This window comes from Mugil cephalus, chromosome 15 (assembly GCF_022458985.1).
Source record: "Mugil cephalus isolate CIBA_MC_2020 chromosome 15, CIBA_Mcephalus_1.1, whole genome shotgun sequence".
Lineage (NCBI taxonomy): Eukaryota > Metazoa > Chordata > Actinopteri > Mugiliformes > Mugilidae > Mugil > Mugil cephalus.
Genome location: NC_061784.1, coordinates 19489392 through 19511858, shown reverse-complemented (window position 1 = coordinate 19511858; position 22467 = coordinate 19489392). Strand labels below are relative to the sequence as shown.

General features: G+C 39.5%; 2 protein-coding genes across 4 annotated transcripts in view; one reads left to right on the top strand and one right to left on the bottom strand.

Moving 5' to 3' along the window:
• The window catches only part of ttc3 (tetratricopeptide repeat domain 3), a 28742-nt gene extending 14773 nt beyond the window's left edge, over positions 1-13969 (top strand). For 2 of the 3 annotated variants that reach the window (XM_047606605.1, XM_047606604.1), the window contains exons 24-45: positions 45-109; positions 1496-1632; positions 1731-2051; positions 2145-2420; positions 2504-2547; positions 3479-3535; positions 3616-3698; positions 3799-3954; positions 5223-5808; positions 5901-5969; positions 6836-6985; positions 7074-7213; positions 7488-7556; positions 7648-7744; positions 7840-7943; positions 9469-9553; positions 10534-10647; positions 10790-10962; positions 11060-11174; positions 12076-12210; positions 12287-12379; positions 13397-13969. In XM_047606605.1, coding sequence (XP_047462561.1) covers positions 45-109; positions 1496-1632; positions 1731-2051; positions 2145-2420; positions 2504-2547; positions 3479-3535; positions 3616-3698; positions 3799-3954; positions 5223-5808; positions 5901-5969; positions 6836-6985; positions 7074-7213; positions 7488-7556; positions 7648-7744; positions 7840-7943; positions 9469-9553; positions 10534-10647; positions 10790-10962; positions 11060-11174; positions 12076-12210; positions 12287-12379; positions 13397-13507 — 3180 coding nt within the window. In that variant the 3' untranslated portion in view covers positions 13508-13969. The remainder of the gene's footprint in view (positions 1-44; positions 110-1495; positions 1633-1730; positions 2052-2144; positions 2421-2503; positions 2548-3478; positions 3536-3615; positions 3699-3798; positions 3955-5222; positions 5809-5900; positions 5970-6835; positions 6986-7073; positions 7214-7487; positions 7557-7647; positions 7745-7839; positions 7944-9468; positions 9554-10533; positions 10648-10789; positions 10963-11059; positions 11175-12075; positions 12211-12286; positions 12380-13396) is intronic. The other variant, XM_047606606.1, reaches the window with a different exon arrangement.
• Positions 13970-14032: 63 nt separating this feature from the next.
• Positions 14033-21073, bottom strand: vps26c (VPS26 endosomal protein sorting factor C). Its single transcript, XM_047606608.1, has 8 exons — positions 20854-21073; positions 17964-18107; positions 17554-17703; positions 17157-17237; positions 16573-16647; positions 15871-16021; positions 15636-15788; positions 14033-15066 (listed from the first exon to the last, which is right to left on the bottom strand). Exons 1-8 carry the CDS (start codon positions 20908-20910, stop codon positions 14984-14986), a joined length of 894 nt encoding a protein of 297 aa, XP_047462564.1. The 5' UTR covers positions 20911-21073; the 3' UTR covers positions 14033-14983.
• Positions 21074-22467: the final 1394 nt, after the last annotated feature.

The following is a 22467-nucleotide window of genomic DNA, read 5'->3' as shown; positions in this document are numbered from 1 at the left end:
TGAATCGTAGGATTGTTCAGTGTTGACCTGAGTTCTTTGTACAGTTTGAAGCTACGATCTCTAAACCAAAGACGCAGAGGAAGCAGAGAGTGAACCAGATATGTACAAGGTAAAGTTACACAGTTCATGTTGGTTCCTTTTAGGTCACACAGCAAACGGTGCCACTTTCTGCAGCTCTCCTCGGTTTTATAGTGAGGATTAGGGATGAGTACGGATACATGGCAACGGTAATAACCATAATCACCTGCATAAATGAAAGTGAACCTTCAAAATTCCTAAGTCAAAAGTTTGACTGTACTTCCCCTCAAAATATGCAGAGTGGGCAAGCTGCAACAAGTGCATGAAGGCGATATTGTGCAAGGGAGGCAACACCTGGAATTTGATTAAACATTCGACACCACATAGCATTTGTTTTTCTTTTTTTAAGTTGATAAAGGGGCCGTCTTTGATAACCTGTCAGACTTTTTATAGACTTTTTAGACTTTTTATATTTTTTTATTATAATTATGTGGATTTTATTTTAATATTGGTTAATTTATTTGTTAGTCTTAGTTTTATTTACATTTTTTTGTAAATAATGTTTATTTATTTCGGTCATTCAAAAGAAAAGAAATGCATCGGAGGCATATACAATTGAAAAAGAAACAACAGACAGAAAAATAAAAATACCTCCAATAAGTAACTTAATTTTAATATGTCATTATTCAGTGTTTTCTTCCTCCTCTGCTAAATAATAATAATAATAATAGCAGCAATAGCAGCAGCAATAATAATATTAAAAGTGCTTTACATGTCTCTTCTTCATTCCTACACCTTGTGAAACCGACACCTCTTCCCCAAATTGTGTAACATTTCCACTGTGTGTGATTTCCTCACCCAAAAACGGATACGGACATACTTTTGTGTGTTGTACGAAAACACACATTATTTCAATGAATATTCTGCTCAACTTGCACGTCACAAGATTTTATGGACAAACCTTGTTTTCCATTCTTTAAGTAACAAAACGTGACCCATCACTACTAGTGAAGATTTATTAAGCTTTCGTCTTAGCTCCATGTTTCACACTGGTGATCTCTCCGGTCAAGACGTTTACCGACTCTTTCTAGCTTTTCCCCACGTGAGAAACTACAATGAGCTCCCTCAGTGAATCCAGACCAGCTCGGTTTGCTGGATTTTGCTACTTAACTCTTGAGGAAATGGTTACATGGATGTGAAAGGTTAAAAAAGTTTAAAATGGAGGCGACTGGACTTCGCATCAAAGTAGCTTCTTCAGTTCTTAAAGACTTGTTGAGAGTTGGGGTTTAAGTGGGAACATCTGTAGGTTGATCAGAGATGTATTTTCCAACTTCTACATGGCTTCTTTTTACAACAGGCTTCCTACAAAAGTTCAGTCTGATCATTTTAAAATGAGCTGTTGGTTGGTGGTTGTGGGTCTGAGCAGCTGCTGCAGCAACATGCTACTAGTTTAACATGTGCCTTTTTTTTCTTTCAGTCTGAAGAAGTTAAAATCAAAGGAGGAGCGCAAATTGAAAAGAAAGCAGCATAAACCGTCATTTCAGGATAAGCGAGGTAACAACAATGAGATTTTACAGGAGAAAGAAGACTCAGCGTCTCACAGTCAACAGAAAGGTAACAGCTTCAAAACGGAAACATCTGCTAAAAAATTAACCTTTTTAGCATTTTAGTCAAACACATGTTAATCTGTATGATTCCCTCTGTGTCCTCAGCCTGGTTAGTGTACAGGGATCGAGTTCTTCTCCAGATCAGCCAGAACATGGAGCTCGTGCGGGGGGAGACCAGGCTCCACGTTTCCACGCTGTGCACCAGCCTGAAGCCGTGGCTGGAGCTGGACTCGTCGAGGGGGAACCAGATCGCCGCCAGGCTCCTGAACTGGGAGCAGGAGCAGCTCCAGACTCTGGGTCAAGTTGTGGAGCTGATGCTGGAGAGGAAGAACCGCGTTTGGGCTCGTGTCTTCGTCCAGCAACTCAGCAGCTGTGCAGATGTGCATCACAAACTCCTGAGCTGGGCGTGTCAGCTGAACAGCGCAGGTCAGCGTTCATGAAATTACTCCTAAAGAGCTGATCGCCTCTCATTTTATATCAGTTTTTAAACCCTGACCGACTGTTTTCTGTTTACTTTAGGACTGAATGCTGCTAAATCCTTTGTTGAACGCTACGCTGAACATCTGGAGCAGCTGGACCTGGCTCTGTTGCTCACCTTTGACCCGTTGCAGCAGATGATTTTAGAGAAACTCGGCACTAGGCCGGAGCTTTTATCAAGCATTGGCTTGTCTGTGACTGAATACCTAAAACAGGCTCCGACGGATGACTTGAGACTCTTTATCTGGACTCTGGAGGAGCATAGAGATGACTATGTGTCCTGCCACGCTATACTGGATGAATATTTTGATATGATGGGTACATGCTTTCTGCTTGATTTAACATTGGATTCGAAGACTCTCTGGATTCGTCTGATTTCACTTTGTTCTTTCTTCTTTCAGATGGACATTGTTCGGTCTTAAAAAAGTCAGATGAAAATCAAAATGTAAGTCCCAGTAGGTTGTTGTTGTTGGTATCACACAAGACAGACACATGAATTAAACCTAAACAGGGGGTCCGCGGAGTTACTAAAGGGCGGGGTTGCAAAATCTATGGTTGATAAGACATTTTTATGTATATTTTTTTAATTTTCACTCACAAATTTATTTATTTTTTAAATACACGTTAATATGACTCCAATATATTTTAGCAAAGAGATAAATAGAGGCAGAACCCCCTACATCCACCCTAATATAGCATGTTTAAAGTAAAAAATCATGAATATTTGAACCTGTGTATTATTTGAATAGCTAAATATTCATGCAATATGATAATAACAATATATATTTATATAGTAGGTAGGGGGTCCGTACTTAATCTCTGATAAATGTTGACCTAAAGGACTAGTTTGACATTTTTAGAAATAGACAGTGGGAAATCTACTTATATTCAGCGACATTTTAAGGCATTTTAATAATGATAGTAATAATAAAAATATCATATCATTTTTGTGCCCCATGATCCAAATTTCAAATTGTTAAGGGACGTGGTTCTGGTTTGTGGAAAACCTAAAATAAATTAATTACAAATGATCAAGCTCGGTTAAAGCCCAATCATTAATCGTCACTTTGTGGTTCTCCACCTAATAAAGTAGCTTATGATTAGACTAAAGAGAGACAACATGTGTTACTGAAACTGTAAACAGTTGTTTGTTTTTTTATTTACGTAATAAGTACATACAATTATACATTTTAAAAATGGACTTTCAAAGCTGATGAATTAATAAAATGTTCCTTTATGTAATTTGACCCTTGGTCTAACAGGTAGTTTCAGGACATCATAAAGTCAATAACAGAAACTCATTGATAAAATAACATGATCGAACCTTGAGTCTTCCTACTGTTAAACAAACTTGATGTTCACGGTTTTCATTTCAGAATTCTCCTATGAAGGCTAAGAGTCGAGGCCGGAAAAAGAAACAGAAAGAACCAAAGGTTTGAAATCAGATTATAAATTGTTGTTTGTACTTAGAATATCATTAACTTCACACTGAACCTGTTTCCTTTCCTCTCAGGGTGTTATTGTTTTGTCTGGAATGAGAGGTGTAGCTTCACAAAGAGAGGAGTGGGACCAAGACTTTTTTGAAGATGAATCTTTGTAAGTTCCTGTTTTTTTTACTCATGGAAACACAGATGCACGTATTGTGGCGCTCGTCATACCTGTGGGTAACACTCTGTGTGTCGCTCTGTGTCGACAGATCATTCCTACACCCTGAGGATCTGTTCAGTGTTCCCAGTCACCTTCGAGAGCAAGTGGCAGATTTTGAGGATCAGTACAACGGCACGAGAACGAGAACTCACTATAAAAGCATTTTGGACAACAACCCCGACCCCACAAAAGAGAGTTTGTATGAGTAAGTGCAACATTAACTGCTTCACGTTTTCACATGCGTTAGTCCCAACTTCAGTCTGCTGCCACCTGCTGGTCTGGAGGGTCGTATACTGGCCCGTTGACTGTAGTCTTCAACTGCAACGTTTTGGCTCCGGTAACAGTCGGCCATCTTTGTTGTCAGTACTTCCTCTAATAGTGGCCAGGGCACGCTCTTATTTCTAATTAACTTTGTTCCTCTCCTGTATCTTGCTTTGCATATTTCAAAACCTTGAAGAAACCGTGAAGTTCACGTCAAATTTTCTTCTTTGCGCCATGTTGCTAAATCTCTTTTGTCTTAAAGTGTTTCGTGTTTGAAAAGCTTTGTTCATGTGGCACCTCAAATGTAGCTATTTCATTCAGCCGTCTTCCTCTGCAGTGTTTAACTCAATAAACCAGTGTTTTTCCTGATTGCACAGAAACAAACATTTACTCATATTGAAACTCTTTCTGTTTCCATCTGTGGCACCTGTGTGTTACTACATCTATAATTGGATGGTTAGCGCTTCCACAGTGATGGAAATATATTTTTTCTTCGACCTGACCTGTATTTGAGCCTTTATTTGTGTAAACCACCTCTAGCCATTATAAGACACCCGGCTATTAATTGAAAACCGGCCACTATTAGGTGAATTATGGTATCTAGTCACTGATGATCACATGACAGTAACAACATAAGGAGTCCTGTGGATTGTTGCAGCAAACTAGCAGTTTGGTTCATAAAGTGTGTGGAAATACTTCACCAAATATGTCGTGAAATACAACTAAACTACAACTGCAACGCATCTGAAAAGGCATCAGCTAACGCTAGCAAAGGAACGGTGCAAATCCTTTCGACATAATCGATTGATGACTGCACATCAAGTTTTTGTCAAAGTTTTTGGGTCTTTCTGTCCCTATCTTCTAACAGCCTGGGGAGTAGTATTAAATGTTATTGATGGTGCTGAGGTGCTGCCTGTTTTTATACAGTCTATACATATCTGCACCTCACAGTACGTAACACATGAGCTGCCTGTTCTATGTGTATGTATTCGGGTCAAGAATATAAATTTTATTGTTACAAAGTATTACTTTCTGGTGTGTTTTTATTAGTCGACTTGACTTTCATCACATAATGGTCCAAAAATGTCGTGCAAACCTCTGGATTCATGCTTCTGTGTTTACCTTTACGATTTTAACTTCTTGATCCCCACTTTTTGTTCTCTGCACACATGATTTGACTTTAACACCCGGTTTCTCTTCGATCCATTGCAGCTACTTCGCTCAAATCCTGGAAGAGCACGGTCCGCTGGTGGCGGAGGACCCCCTGCTGGTGGGCGAACTGGAAAATTTCCCGTCTGTGGCTCAGCAGAAGATCGAGGAAGCGGGCGGCTTCGAGGCCTTCCTCCTGGACTCGCTGCGCTTCATAAAGATGGGGAGGTGTATCGGCCTGGCCAAGCACGCCGTTTCCCTGCAGCAGTACGGGCACGGAGCCAGCCTGGACGACCTGGACATTATAGTGGACACTGCTAATAACTCCCTGTCTCCTGATTTGCTTGCAACCAATGGAGCTGCTTACGCGGGCTATTTGAACCCATATTTACCTGCACACACCGCTGTCTATCCCACCCTCCCAAATCCATATATTTATGACTTCCAGTCAGGAGGAAGTGACCCTTTCCTCCATTGGTCTAACGGTGACGACCAGGAGCTCAATTACTATTATCCTAGTTGCTATGAGGAGCTGGACCTTGACACCTTTGAGGAGGATGGTGGACATATGGAAAGTGATTCAACCTCGGGTGGAACCGCTTCAGTGACGGCGGATGAAAACGTTTTGACGAGACATGCTGCAGTGCAGGTAAAAACTACACCTTTCCTAACATCATTAAAGAAATCAGGTGAATATACGGATGGTTAAATACCTAAAAGTTGAAATGTTTTTCTGCTTAGACGTGTCCCGAGGCCATGAGGAGTGTAGCAGTGAATACAGAAATTCATGAGCGCTTTGAAATCTGCCAGGTGAGTTTAACAACTTTATATGAGCACGTAACTACTGGTCTGTTGTGTATTATTTGTGTTTAACTCTATTGTGATTTTGTTTTATGTGCATTTCTAATTTGCACATAAATTAATCCCAGAATCAAACATAGTTACATCTTCAAATTTGATAAAAGCAAAGAATAGGAGCATCCATCTTGGTGAACGGACCTAATAACCTTCCTTGCGTTAAGACACAAATGTTTTTCTCCTGTCTTTTTCTTTACATTGTCCTCTAATTTCATTCAGCCGTCTTCTTCTGCAGCGTTTAACTCAACAAACCAGTGTTTTTCCTGATCGCACAGAAACAAACATTTACTCATATCGTCTTTTTGCAGATGTCTTAAGAGTCTTTGAAGCTAAATTTGGTTGGAAGCTAAACTGACGTCGCCACAAGTGTGTAAACAGACTGAAACTTCTCCGATATCGAATGCTAACAACAACAACATAACACGACAACTGTCTGCGGCTGCGGTTTTAATTAGATGACAGGCATGTGAACGTTTTGCCCTCGAGGTTGACGCGCCGGAAAAACGAGTCCCGATCCGCGGAGGCTCCACCTTCGTAACTCGTGGTACTTTAAAGGATCTGCTGCTGACGTCTTGTTGCCAGATTCCTTCAGAGGTTTAGTCCGCGATTTCAGGGATGTTTTCGCAAAAATGGGGAGATTTTTAGGCAGGTGGTCATAATGTGACAGCTGACGGGTATATTTATGCTTCTGTTGAGTTAATCTCGCAACAGTATTTGATAGGAAAGTCACTCTCCGGCATTAAAATAAAATCAGCCTGATTGTTTAATTATTTTTTTCTGTGTAGCTTTGTAGTTAGTTTTGTTTTTTTTTTCTCCAGGGTGACATCAACAAAAAAGAGAAGGACAACAGGAATTTGGAGCAGCAGATCAGGGAAATGGCGAACGGCTGCGACAAAGTCAGCTTAAAACACAAAGAAGACGTCCGGTTACTGGAGGAAGACCTGCAGAGGATCAACGCCAACATACAGGCAGGTCCATGACGGGTTCCCGGTTACGTGGATCTGTCGCGTGAGAGCGATATGAATGAATAAAATGTCTGTTTTCTCCCCCGTGAAGGTGACCAACGCGGAGCTGGAGCTGTTCCAGCAGAAGCTGGAGGAGGAGGTGAAGAGGGACCAGAGGGAGAAGAAAGCAAACCAGGAAGCACTGAAGGCGCTGAAGCTGGAGATAGAAGAGCTGGTGGAGGAACAGGGACGGTGAGATGCAGCTGTTTGTTCATTTGTTCAGGCATCGTGTGCGATAATTTCCCCGTATTCAATGCTACTATAGAGCAACAACTCTTCATTGTTTTTATATTTTTTTACATTGATGTGTGTATTCTTATTCTAATTGCCTACTTATTCTTATATATTCTTATTGCTTACATTGCTCTTTGTAATTTCCCCTTGGGATTAATAAAGTAATTGTGGCTGCTCTCACATTATTTACTGACTGATCCCTAATTAATTTTCTGTATTCGTGTTTTTATAGCCTCGTCCACAGCATCCGAGAGAAGAAAGCCAGCTTTGAGGCCAAGCTGAATGATTTCCTGGAGCTGGGGTACGAGTTGAGACGAAGCATGAACTAAAAAAAAAAAAGAAAAGAAAAAAGGAAACCTGTGTCTGACTTCACTCTTTAATTGTTCCTGCAGGAATCAGTCGGCCACTGAGAAGATGAGTCTGGAGGATGAGATCAAACGCTGTAGAGGCTTGTTTTCCTCGGCCATCAGGAGGTCTCGCACAGCTCAGGTAGCTCCTTCATCTTTTAACACAACATGCTGCATCATCAATAACACACATTATGTGTATCTGGTTTATTAATTGTGCTTGTTCTCGTTCTTTAGTTGTCGGTGGTGGAAAGCAGTCGGGAGCAGGTTTTGTTCGGCCTCCACAGGGAGCTGACAGACGCCAAAACTTTACTGAGCAAACTGGACGAGGCGTCGCACAGGTGAGAGAGAGGAGGGAGACTAGAGACCAGAGACCAGAGACCAGAGCCTGGAAACTAGAGACTAGAGACAAGATACGAGGTCTCAGAGTCCAGAGTCCAGAGTCCAGAGTCCAGAGACAAGAGACAAGAGACAAGAGACAAGAGACAGGAGACAGGAGACAGGAGACAGGAGACAGGAGACTGGAGACTGGAGACTGGAGACTGGAGACTGGAGACTAGAGACTAGAGACTAGAGACTAGAGACTAGAGACTAGAGACTAGAGACTAGAGACTAGAGACCAGCGTCCAGAGACCAGAGACCAGAGACTAGAAATCAGAGTCCAGAGACTAGAAATCAGAGTCCAGAGACTAGAGTTCAGAGACTAGAGTTCAGAGACTAGAGTTCAGAGACTAGAGTTCAGAGACTAGAGTTCAGAGACTAGAGTCCAGAGACTAGACACCAGCGTCCAGAGACCAGAGACTAGAGTCCAGAGACTAGAGTCCAGAGACTAGAGTCCAGAGACTAGACACCAGCGTCCAGAGTCCAGAGACTAGAAATCAGAGACTAGAGTCCAGAGACTAGAGTCCAGAGACTAGAGTCCAGAGACTAGAGTCCAGAGACTAGAGTCCAGAGACTAGAAAGCAGAGACCAGAGACTAGAAATCAGAGACTAGAAATCAGAGACTAGAAATCAGAGACCAGAGACTAGAGTCCAGAGACTAGAAACCAGAGTCCAGAGACTAGAGTCCAGAGACTAGAAAGCGGAGACTAGAAAGCGGAGACTAGAAAGCAGAGACTAGAGTCCAGAGACTAGAGTCCAGAGACTAGAAAGCAGAGACTAGAAAGCAGAGACTAGAAAGCAGAGACTAGAGTCCAGAGACTAGAAAGCAGAGACTAGAGTCCAGAGTCCACAGACTAGAGTCCAGAGACTAGAGTCCAGAGACCAGAGACTAGAAATCAGAGACCAGAGACTAGAAATCAGAGACCAGAGACTAGAGACCAAAGACCAGAGACTAGAGACCAAAGACCAGAGACTAGAGACCAGGCCGTCACTGTGGTCGAGGTCATGAGAAAACTCCAGCTGTGACGTGTCGGCTGATTTCAGATTGTATAGTGTAATGGATAGGATAGTGTAGTAGTATAGTATAATATTAATGTGTAGTATACTATAGCAGTATAATATAACGTGTAATGTAGTACAGTAGTCGCGACGTACGGGGGTGGGGGGTATAGTGTAGTATACTAGTATAATAATGTATAGTGTAGTATACTAGTATAATAATGTATAGTGTAGTATAGTAGTATAATGTGTAGTATAGTATAGTATAATAATGTATAGTATAATGTATAGTATAATGTATAGTAGTATAATAAGTGAAGGCAGCTGCTACAGATTTTCTCTTTTAAGGAACAGTTGCGTATAAATATCAGTTTAAGGACTAGAGCTGCTTTTCAGACGCGTCCTCCTCCATAGAACCAGCGTCTGATCAGTGTCGGTGAAAACGTCTCGTCTTCGCTCTAACTGTGACGTCCTTCATCTTCACAGACACTCCCACAAAGACCTGGAAGTGGCCAAACAGTCGTGGAGATCCACCGTCGAAGAGCTTGAAAAGAAAATCTCTGCTGCCGAGGTACATCAGTCTGTTTTATTCTTCTTCTTACGTTTCTGTTTTTGTTTCAGATATAAAATAATGAAGCTCTAACACGTCATCCCACTACTCATCATTTAAGACGTTTCTCCACATCATGATAGTGATGTTATTCTTTATGTGAAAACAAAAACAGTTGCATCATGTTATTCAATAAATAGGGACTTTTATTTAAAGGCTCTCGGTAGGTGATAAATAATTTACATTATCCTGGTACTAGTGTGGCTACTTTTAGTGCACAGTCATATTTTAAAAACATGTATTGGTCTAGAATACGGATGTAATGATACACTCAACTCAGGATTCGATAAGATTTCCGATACTGGGTTAATATACGGTACGACTTTCTCAGGTTTTGTGAGCTCGCAGACAAATTATGACTGAAAAAGATTCCTTTAATTATTTCTCAGGCAAAAAAACACATTTCTGAAATAGGATGTAACTTCAAAACAGAAACTATGCAATGAATCCATATTTAAAAAACATATGTTTAGATGTATAAAAACTAAAAATTATATTTTATCTTTAACGAATTACAGAGAATCCCCTTTTATTTCCCTGATGTGCGTGTGTCCTCTTCTAACAACAAAAAAACAAATAAAAATTGGATCTTTAAAACAAACCCCACATCAAAATAACTAAGTGAATAATACAAATAAACAAACTAAGACTTGCATGTGTTCCTAGTTTGGGATTTACATGTTTTTTTTGAAGAAGTTCAGTATTATCTAATCCAGTCTGAACACCTGGTAGTGACGTATGACGTCATCAAGTGATACATTTCGCCCTCTGCTGTTGAAAAAGGGCATCGCGGCTCATTTTTCATCTCCAGCTAATTTGAATCATTTGTATCGATTTTTAACTGTCTCACGATGAATCGTTACGTCCTTCGTCGTCTAGAATCATAAATTTCACATTTTCCTTTTGTTTTTAATTGAGACTTGTCTTCATGTGGTCCACAGCGTCAGAGCCAGGAGCAGCTGGACCAGATGAAGACCGGCGGGAGGAGAGTCGGGGAGTCGCCTCCGGTCAACAACCAGCCTGAAGCTGCAGCTGCACCAGCACCAACCAGACCGGTGAGACCAGCGCCGCATGTTTATTAACAACAGCTCCCGCTTAATCTGATTTAAGATGATGATTTAAGAAGCATGTGCAGATGCGTCTAATAACTAATCATTAATCACTAAGCCCTGGACTCTGTGCTGTTTTGTGTGAAAGGTGCAACTTTCTGCGGAGGCCAAAGAGTTCACTCCTTTATCTCAGGCCTCCCTCAGATTTCCAGAGGCGCCGCTTCCCCACAGACCTGCAACCAGACCAGCGGAGCCGTCGCACAACACCGTGTTCGACAAATCCATGGAGACGCTGAGCACCATGTTCCCCGATTATACAAGGTTAGAAAAATAAAAAAAACACAACTAGATGGCCACAACATGAGGAAATGTTGAATTATGTGATACATGTATTGTGTGTTTGTGTTTGTGTGTCCAGGCCAGACTTGATGAGGTTTGTTCAGGAGTTGCGTTCTTCCAGTGGGGGGAGCCTCAACAACATGGCGCTGCAGGATGTGGTGGGTGGAGTGACACAGCTGATCCTCGACCACCAGGTAGACGCTCTGATTTAGTTTGGTTTTAAAACTAAGAGCTCTGAGTTTAGGCTCGAATGAATGAATGAATGAATGAAGAAATAACCAATCATCAAGAAATAATAGAAAATGCCAATTTGTCAAAATTTAAATAAGATTATTATACAAGCATAAATAGTTGTAGCAAATTATAAGCAAAATTTACATTCTCTAAAAGAAGTGGATGGAAGGAAAAAAATGAATTAAAATGGAGGAGACGCAGGAGAAATGTGTCATTTTATTAACATAACATTTTTATCTTCGTCTTTTTCTTTTCGAAGTGTGAATTATTTCTACAAAATCAAAATGGAAACATTTTTATGCAGATCGTCGCCCGTTTGCACATTTCTTTCTTTAACTCTTGGTTTCAGTCAGAATCAGTTCCTCCTGCTCTTTATTTTAAATTTTTTTCAGGATATATTTTTTAGCCTTTGGTCTGTTTCTGCAGCATTAAGGCTACAAGTAATGAAACGGTTCAGTAATTTTATTGGTTATTATTGGTAGTTGTGCAGGTAAAGTGATTTTATTTTTGGTCACATACTAAAAAAAAGAATAATCAAGGTACCTGGAGCTATTGTTACATAAATTTTATTTTATTTTATTTTATTTTATTTTATTTCATTTTATTTTTATTTGAGCTTTTCCTGGTTTTATTTGAGATTTTATTCATTTTTTAATTGTATTTTTGGCAGTTTTATTCATTTAATCATTTGCCTGTTTTGTAGATTTCTGTCTTTGTCAATTACTTTTAATGTTGTTTTAGAACTCGTAATGCTGTTGTGACTTTTTTTCCATAATATCCAGATTTATAAAAGGGTAATAGTAGTTTTATAGGTTCTTCAGATGCCTTTTGATGTTAATCTTTCCGTTTCTTTTCTCTCAGGAGAGGCTTATTTCTGCCAGGTCCAACATCTTGGGTCGTGGGAGTCCGGCTCCGTGTGCGACCCCTCCCTTGTTGCCCCCGGCGCCGGTTTGGCAGTCGGTCACAAGCCAGAGACTCAAAAACTCCAACTCGGCAGTAAGTCATTTAACTCTGCACATGAATCCGTCTCTGTTGAGGCCGGAGCTAACGGTCGGCGTGTTGACGATTGCAGCTAAACATGGAGGATCCGTGCATCATCTGCCACGAAGACATGAGTCCAGAGGACACATGTGTGCTGGAGTGTAGACACAGCTTCCACGACGAGGTGAGCAGCTTGATTCGTTTTTATTACCACCGGTACAAAACACACGAGGTTATTACTGTGTCACGTTGGAGGTTTCTTAGTCAGGATGGAAGAAAACAAAAAGGAAATAAATGCACAAACAAGAGACTAAATTCAACGGTAAATGAAGCTCTCAATCCAGTAAATGACATTTTATAGATGGAGGTCAGCTCTTATCAACAATATATAACACTATTGACAAACGTTAGCATACCATCAAGTAGCGTGTACTTGTTTTAGATCTTATTTTAACAGGTGGTTCCAGCTAGCTTAGCTTACCTGCTACAAACAGGGCGTTTTTAGTTAAAGCATTGCCTTTTTCAACATGTCCACTTCCTGGCGTATGAAGGACGTACAGGACAGATGGTGGATTAAATGTTCCAGCAGATGGACTCAGTGAAACAGTGGTGAACAGTAACCACACTGGCTTAAGACTTGTAACATTTATGTACATTATCATGTGAACGGAGGGAGAAAAAAAAGCAAATATCCAAATATCGACTCAGAAAAATTGGCAGCACGTGTCCGATGGCTGAAAAAAACAGTATCAGCCTTAAAAATCCATATCGGTTGATCACTAGTAAATTTAAATCTTGCAAATTTACAATTACATGTACGTTTCTTTTCCCCTTTAAGGCTTGTTCAAACTGGGGCCGGGTATCACCTCTGATTTCATTTTTATTTTTTACCACTAGTTGGACATTTTGCATAATGTTTTTGTTTTTCTGCAGCTTCCCTCCTTCGTTGTACTTTAAAAATCCAATCAGCTTTCACGTCTGCTCATGAAACTGGTCAAACACAAAACCAACTATAGATTCATAAGGAGAGGATGTAGGAGATGTGGTGTTTATTTATTAAAAAATATGATAAAATTGATGGATTTTATGGGTCAGTTTGAAGTAAACGCAGCCCTGTTAAAAGGTCGTCAGAATAAATATTAATAATAGTACCTGGCGTTAGGTTTCCTGGTTGTAATGTTTGTCCCTGGTTCTGTTTCAGTGCATCAGGTCGTGGCTGAAGGAGCAGAGCACCTGTCCCACCTGCAGAAACCACGCTCTGCTGCCTGAGGACTTCCCCGTGCTGCCTGGAAGGAGACGTCCAGCCCCGTGAACTCTCATCTTTGAAAAGAAACTTGACTGAAGCTTTGTTTGTTTGTGTTTGTTTGTTTTTTTTGCTATCATGGAAATGTCAAAGTGTGCAGGGAGTCACCAGTTCACACTCCGAGGAAGTAAAACGGTCTCATGCTGGAGTTTGTCTCCTGTTCATTCATCCTTTGGGGGTTTCACTCTCATTTACAGCCACTTCCTGGAGTCTGAACTGAACTCAGTTTAAACTTTGATTTTTTTTATGGTAGGGTGTTTTTGTGTCTTTTATAACCTGTGCTTTGTGTCTTAACGCGTCTCGTCTTCTCGTGTAACTAAAGGAAATATAATCGAATGTTCAGGACGGACACGATTTATCTCCTCAAGCTGCTGCTCTGTGTGAAAACTAAACCGTGGACCATTTAACTGTCTTGTGTTTTTGTGTTATTATGTTGTTGACCAATAAATAAAACACAAAATACCACAATAATTGAAGTTGTCTGGTCTGATTTAATTTATCTATACAAATGCAACACAAATAGATTTTAAGGGAAAGATTTTTAACCAAAAGTTGTTATTGGTTGTTCACATCCTCAACACATACATGAGCAGAGACAAAAGAAGAGTTAATATACATAATATACAAAAAATAACCAGTCCAGTCTTCGAATTATTCAAAGGTATTCAAATTACAAATGAAAAATGGAAAATCGAAATCAGAAATAGCCACAGAACTTCAATAAATGCTAGACACACTGATCCAGTTCAAGGTTGTGCATAGATTATATTTTTCTCGTACTAAACTGCAAAAGATCAATAAAGACGTCTCTTTATGGAGAGTTAGCACATGAGTTTTTACAGTGTCATATGTTGCAAACTTTTTGGGGCCATTTTTTTTTTTAATTTTAACTCTTATTTTGGGTTGTTGAACCTGAAAGAATGAAAAATTGTTACATATAAGCTCTTATGCTCTTTTGCTTTTTGTGCACTATGGAACAAACTATTAATTTTTTTATATTGTTAATATATTATTTATTGTTCTGTTTCTTATTTGTATATTTGTTTTATTCCTTTATGTTTGAGATAAAATTTAACAATCAACCATTTGAACAAAAAATTTAAAAAAGTTGAAGCCCTGTCTTTATATTTTCTGTTGTGCCCTCTAGTGGTTCCCTCCAGTAATACTTTAATTGGGATAAAAGTGTGTTCCTTCAGAGTGTAGGTGAGTCATACATTATAATGCAAAACGTAAAAATCCAATCACTTCTTAACATTTCACACAGAAGTGAGGATCACTGAAAAAAAAAGAGAGAAGAAAATCTGAAAAAAAAGACATTTATTGAACAAAAATTTACAAACACTTTTGGACACGTGTAATTAATGACAGGGTGATTTTGTAGCTCGGCGTCTTTCCTTTCTGTGGCTTTGCTGCCTGTTGAGAACAGTTCATATCTCCATGGAAACAGGACAGACGCAGAGTCTAATGGCCTCCGGTGAATTTCTCTCAGAGTCTGGAAAGCTTCAGAGGGAAGTTCTCCGTGATCAGATGATCGTCGTGAAGCACGATGACGATGTTGACTTCAAACTCTGGAGGACAGAAACAGAGACGTTTAAACAGACCGCTTCTTTGAGAAGTGGGGCTTCGCTGGAGGCAAAACATCTCAAACACTATAGTTTGTAAACGGTGGTTAGCATATTTCAACTGACTGTTTTGTCAAAGAATGGACAAGGAAAACGCATATTTTTAGAAAATAGCCTCTCCAACAAAGATATTACAAGAAGAAAGTGGAGGGCAACGTAGTAAATGCAACTTCTGCTTGGACACCCCTGAAACACACAGCTAATGTTGCGTTAGCTAGCGTTTAGCATCAGCATTAGCATCGCCAAAGCTAAATCAAAGTTGTCTATGACTGTCAGTGGCTGGTATGTGATAAAACTTCAAGTCACTGTTTTTGAATTTTCGTTTTTTTCCCCAAAAACTACAGCAAGACGACATTTCCATGGTGACAGCGTTCGCCTCCAGCTTCCCTCTGTTTTGCCTCCAGTTAACGTTGTGACGTCACAGTGACGTGGACCATGAAGGGCGTCTATGCTCTTTGTGGCTTTAAAATACTGCTTGAAGGAATGAAAGTAGCTCAAGATATGGTTGTACTGACCGACTTTGAAGTTGGTGGTCTCCAGCGTGGGGCAGGTGAAGAGCCGGGGGAAGACCATGTAGATGGGGATGGGGAGGCCGTGGCAGACGTCGCCTTCAGCTATCTGGATGTTCTGGATCTCTGTGGCGTCTCTGGCGTAACCTTCAGCGCAACCTGAACACAGCGAACCGGGGGGCGACTCAGAAAAACCTGCAGCTACAAGCTGACGTGGTCACCTTCTCAGCAGGAAACTCACCACAGGTCTCCACCCGAACGAGCTGCAGCTCGATGCTCTTGATGGCGACGTCCGAGTTCTCCACCATCACCTCTCCGGTCAGCGGCTGGCTGATCACACAGTTGGTGGCGTCTAAATGGCCTCTGATCCGAAACTTTGGCAGCGAACTCCTCTGAAGACAAAAAATGATACAAAGTCAGTCCTGTCCTGGAACTAAATCAAGAATATTGCTCTGAACAAAAGCAACCTTTTCCAATTTTTTTTTTTAATAACTTAGTGGTAGTTATGCTTTTTGCTATCATATTTGGCAGAGGTGTGTATTTATAAACAAATTTTGATATTTCAAACTCAAATCCCATAATGCTCCATTTTTACACTGTTTAACCCGTGTCCTCTTCAAAAACGCCCTAAAAATAGCATAATAGCATATGTTAATATTTTTTTCTACTTTTTTTTGCATAAATCTTTTAATCCACTTCAGTACTAATCACAAATACCAAAAGGTTGATTGTTTTCTGTCTTTTAAACCCTTTATATGCCAGTGTTTGTGACTGCAAACAATTTTTTTTTCAATAAATAAATAAATATTTTCAATAATCTAAATGCAAAGTGTTTTTTAAAATAAATAAATAAAATATGTGCTATTTTTAGAGCATTTTTGAAGAGGACACTTTTGTCCCTTAATGGTCGGGTGTCGGGTACGAGGTTAAATACATTTCTCACCTCACGGATGTTCTGCAGAGTGTCTGGAGTGATGGTGAAGTTGACAGGAGTCGGGACAATTTGAGATTTCTGCGGCTGAAAATTAAACGACGACTCATTTCACACAAGTTTATAGAAATAATGACTCACAGACCAAAGAGCATTTAAGGTAGAGACACACACACACACAAAAAAAAAAATGATTGTGACATAAATCTGCACTTGAACACACCACAAATATTAAAACCAGCAATCAGCTGGTACATGATGTTCTGAGCCTCCATGGGAGGTAATAACTCTTCATACCAGCAGGTGGCGATCCTCCATAATCATTGTCAGAGCCTTATATTAGATAAATATCGAATATACTGGAGATATCTCTGGTTATTGCAGTCAGTTTTAACCTTGATATCACACAGAGTACCTTTTAATATGTTTTTCATTTTTTTTATATAACATACTATTTTTTTTTTATATTTTTAAATATACTTGTAATATGTTTGATGTCCGTTCCAACTACAGTCACTTGTTCTGTAAAAATCTTCTGCAAGAAATTAATTATTTTTGTACAGATGAACCACGGTGAAACACACTGTTTCACTCACCTGACTGTGAATGATGAACTCACAGCTCCTGCTCAGGTCTTTGGCCAACAGGGAGCGCTTCATGTCACAGCGGAGGGTGTACTGAGGAGACAACACACATGACGTTTACTGGCAGCAGGTCATGACAGCACGTAAAAGAAGACGAAGTATTGATGTTAACTCAACTTAAAGTACAGATGTGTTATCAACATCTGGAAGCAAAATGTCCTGTTATATTAATCAAACCTGTCTGTTGAAGTTTCAACAGTTCCCACAAAATACCTTCATGTTTCAAAGGTTAAAACCACTAATTATCCTTTCTGTATTATCCCACTCTGACTGTTTATAATGCAGAAGGTCCAGCTGGTGATTTCTGCACAGAGAAGAAAAAGACATGATGTCGCTGATCCAGACTCACCTGGATGTTGACGAAGACGCCGTGGTAGGTCTCGTACAGCACTTTGTTGCCTTTTGTGAGGAGGGGAAACTCAAAGGGGATCTCAGTCTTGCCTCCTGGGATTTTTCCCGCCTTGGCCACCTCGATGTTACTGCTGATCAGCTGGATGGGCTGCAAACGCATCACAGGCTGATTAATACTGGCACCTTTTTAATTTTAAGGTTACTACTGTCAACATTTCCAGACTTTTAAAGGCCCTGAATGAAGCTTTTTAGCCTTTTTGAATTTATAAAAAGCACCTGTGAGGATACAGTCTCTTAAAAGCCACATATAGTACGTCATTTATTATAATATTAATCAATAAAACATGTAAATTATCTGGGGTGTGATTTGTCTTGTGTGATATTTTTGCAAATAGACGCACGGTTTACCTTGACAGAGTTGTAGAAGGCCTCGAAGACGCCAACACTCTTGGAGCTGAGCTGCAGGTTCACCAGACCCTCCATGCTCAGGGAGATGCCGTGATGCTGCAGCGCCTCCTTACACATCAGCACGATGACGCCGGCCACCACTTCCTGCACACAAAACAACACAAGCTGAGCTCCAGTCGAGTTTGCGTCGAAAACTCTCCCCCAATGTCGCGCAAAAGATATCACGCATCAAATCTTGAATAAAATGCTTCTAATCTTTAACTTGGCTACACCATTTATGTGCTTGTTTATTTCACTGATCAGAGGTCATTAAAACAACACAAGCTTAGTTGTGGTAGTAGCACACCGGCTAACGGCCGAGGATATGGAAACTAAAGCAGCAACAGTTGCAAAAAGTGGCAGTAAAATATGTCAGTGAAGGGTATAACTTTGATTATCTGATAACAACGTGAAGTTCTTCTGGGAAATCGGGATCCCGCATCTACGTCGATGTTATTTTGATTTGTAACACCGCCTGAACATTGTTGCTGACCAAACACACACATCCATGGCAACAGCTGCTACGTCCCTCGTCAACGCTACCGGCCTTTTAGTGCATGTGCTTTTTGGTGGATTCATTCGCTTAATTGGTGCGGCACAGTGATGTGGTGGTTTAGCACTGATGCCTCACAGCAACAAAGCTCTGGGTTTCGACCGGGGCCTCTCTGTGTGGAGTCTGCATGCGTGGGTTCTCTCCGTGTAGTTTCCAGAGGACACAAATCAAGAGTCTTTATTGTCATTAGGAGAACATAACAAAAATTAACATTTAAATAAAACACCTATGAAAAATTTGAATGGGCTTATTTGTCCTAATATCTGTCGATAGAAGTTCTAAGAAGACACAGCTATTTTTTTTTAATTATTGATTGATTAAATTTTTATTTTTTTATACTTCACCTTTGAGTCAGTGGTCATAATGTTAGGGCTGACTGGTGTATATTAGTAGTAGTATAGTAAGAGCCGTAAAAATCTATTAGGATTAGGTAAACAAATTTCTGATATGAAATTCTGAAATTATGATTTATAGTTTGGAGATAAAGACAAAAATAATTAAATGTTATCAAGATGAAACGAAGAAATAGGGACAATTACGGTTTTATTTATTTTTACATACTTATTCACAGTGTTGGGGGGTAACGCTTTACAAAAGTAATATATTACATTTAGGCAGTAACGGAGTAATATAACGCGTTACTCACTATATAGTGGTAATATTATTACAGTTACTGAGTCCGGTAACGCGTTACAATCCGAGCTGTCGCGCAGGCGGAGGTTTCAAAAAAACAAAACAACACAGGCGCAACAACCGTAAATAAAGAGGAGAAGAAGAAAACGGTTTTAAATCAACAGAAGAAGAAGAAGAAGACGAAGAAGACGTGTAAGATGGCAACAACTGACTGAACGAAGTGGTTGTACTCGCACTAGTCTATTTTGAATTTGCCACAGAAACGGATAAGAACCTCACAATAAGATGAAGTTTATGTGCTGGTTAGAGGCCGAGGGAACTATCTACGGCTAAAAATAGTACAAGTAACCTGAAGAAACACCTGGAGTTAGAGGCTAAACGAACTCTTGCTAGCAAACAGACGGAAGATGACGGCGCGAGCAAATATAAACAATGAAAGTTGTATTTCTCCGGATCAGAGGTGAAGATGTTTGACCAGGAGAAGCGAGAAGGCTGAGGGCTGATTGTGTCGTGGAGGATGCGCTGCCTGTCAACAAAATCCATGTCCGATCAAGTGACAAGGTAAAAACAAACCTCTAATGATATAGTCCTTTTGTTAAGGTATAAACACATTTCCACAGATAGTTCATTTAAGATGAGACACTACAGGTGGTGTTTAATGATTAAAAATTGTTTTAATTTGTTAAGTCAGTTGTGTTTGCAGAGGGATTTTCATGTTTGTTATTGTCACATCATCTCAAAATACTTTAACAGTTAAGTAAAACAATAACACATCTCCATGCTTTACAATACTCATAAATGAGACTCTGTGTGATAATGAACAAAGCGCCAACTGAGAAAAAATATGGATAGAAATATAGAAAGTTACAATGAGTCACTACAGATTTGTCTCAGTGTCAAAAATCATTCACCTTTAAAACTATGCAATGTAAATTGCAGTTCATATACTTGTAGTAGATTAAAAGAATACAAGTGAAAACATTAAAAGGACTATTCGCCATAACAAAATATTGCGCACCTTCATTTTGTAATGCCTTGTCGTAAATATTTATTTTGGTGAAAGTAACTAAAAAGTAATAAGTAACTTTTTAGTCTACACAGAAGGCAATATTGTAAAGAAGCTTATTACTTTCAAATGCAAGTAACTTGTAATATGAAATATATTACATTTTGGAAATAACTTGCCCAACACTGCTTATTCATACGTATTCATAATTAAACTGCGATGTCAACAGCAGCGCGAACAGCTACCGTAATATTTGTAGTGTGCGCACAACATGCTCACTACTAGCGCTTCCTATCCGGCTACCGTAATAATTATAGACTGCGCGCAGCATTTTATTTTTTTCAATTCATAAAACGTTACAATCGGGGACATTTTCGGGGACAGCTTTAGTTTGGGGGGGTCACGTCATCTGAAACGGGGGCTGTCCCCAGAAATCGGGGACGTCTGGACACCCTATACTAGGATTACCCACTCTCCTGGTAGTTGCAGCTCGTTTTTGTATCATTTATAGGATTATTGTTATTAATTACTGTTGTTATTGCTGTTTTTTTTTCTTTCTGTAGTTGATTCACTGGGACTGAGTTTGGAAGATCAGATCAGATGCTGGTCATGTGACGCCACCTAACTCGCAGGCCACTTGAATACATGTAGTGACTTACCCCTTCTCGATACACTTTGTTGGCTCTTTTTAGTCGTATATCCAAAGTGACACTCATCTCTGACAATCACACAACCGACAGATAGTTTAATAAATAGTTTTCCCGTTCCCTGTGGTTCACGCAGCCAGTGCACAATTAAACCAGAGATGATTTTATATGTGGTATATCAGCTGCAACAACAAGATCTTATCCGGTCTCCTGGTAAGAGCTTCCGGGTCTTCTTCTTCTTCTTCTTCTTGTTTTTTGGTGGGTGGCATCTAATCAAGGAAGGTGCATTACCGCCACCTACTGTGCTAGAGTGGGTCAGAGAAAATAAATAAATAAATAAATAAAAACTAGATTTCTCTTAAAAATTGAAGCAAGGAATTATATTTTATATTTTTTGGAAGTTAACTTCTGTAATCCCACTTTTTTTAATTTATCCCTGAATTTCTTGTTTTATGCATCAGACAATTGCAAATAAGATGCTTAACACTCTCTTTTTATCCTGTTATCATTCTTGTAAATATTGTGTGTATAGATTTTAGTTTTTTCTATTTTTTATTGTTTCTTTTCTTTTTTGTTATATATCGTTTGTCTAAAAGCATAATTGCCTCAGTCACATTTGAATATTTTATATAATTTTGCCAGTTAAACCAAGATTATCATATATCTCGACCACCAAAACTCAATGTCATACATTTCAATAAATTTCTTAAATCCTGACACGCAACATTTTTATGATGTGAGTGGTAAATAGTTAAAATGTTCAATTGCTCTGGCTAGTCTTTGCATTTATTTAAGTTTAATACACAGTTCTTAACTATATTCATTTTAAGACCACTTTTAAGGGAAATGTTTTGTATTTTTAGGGCTGCAGTTGCTTAAAAAATGAGGTTTTTACGAAACAATACACATGGAAAAACCTCAATAATAAAATGCACAGTAAAACTGAAGCTTAACTGATAAGTAATTTATCTGGAAGAGTCCACATAATGTTATCAGCAATAACTGGTTGCAGCTACAGAGTTTACACAGCTTTAAGTACATTTGATTGATAAGCGATTATAGATCATTATCATGTAATGGAATATTTTTAATCCGCATGTGTCATACTCATTGCACAACAGCACTTGAATGTTTGCCGCCTGTTTTCTGTAAGTCATTGAACACTGAAGACATTTAGAGGTCAAAATGTCAAAAATGAGACATTTTGAGACAGAATTTTCCACATTATCGTAGGAAAGGATGTTGCATTAAGTGTGTAAATAATTATTTTTATGTCAGATACGTAAACTCATTGGTAAAAATCATGTTATTATACAAGCTGTGATCAGGAAGGCTGCCGTCAAATTAATTCATAAGTTAATAGTTCCTGTAGATCAAAGAGTTGCCTCTTTATCTCTCGCTGTAAAACGTCAGCTGCTTTGGACTGAACGATTGTTTGAACCCAATACAATTGCCAAAGGCCAACTTGAGCTTTGTGGCTGCTTCATGGTGTTGCCACAATAAAATCTGACAGATAACAACAACTCAGATAGTGTAGCTGCTGGTTGTCCTTCCAACAGCTAGATTCATTCATCTTTTCAGCCCGTACACACTGGTTCCTGTACAAAGGTGGAAATGTTCACGAAT

Coding starts and splice junctions, on each gene's coding strand:
- vps26c (XM_047606608.1), bottom strand. CDS start 20,910: ATGAGTGTCACTTTGGATATACGACTAAAAAGAGCCAACAAAGTGTAT. Junction 17,238..17,553: donor GCGTCTTCGTCAACATCCAG/GTGAGTCTGGAT, acceptor TTGTCTCCTCAG/TACACCCTCCGCTGTGACAT. Junction 16,648..17,156: donor AGTTCATCATTCACAGTCAG/GTGAGTGAAACA, acceptor TTTAATTTTCAG/CCGCAGAAATCTCAAATTGT.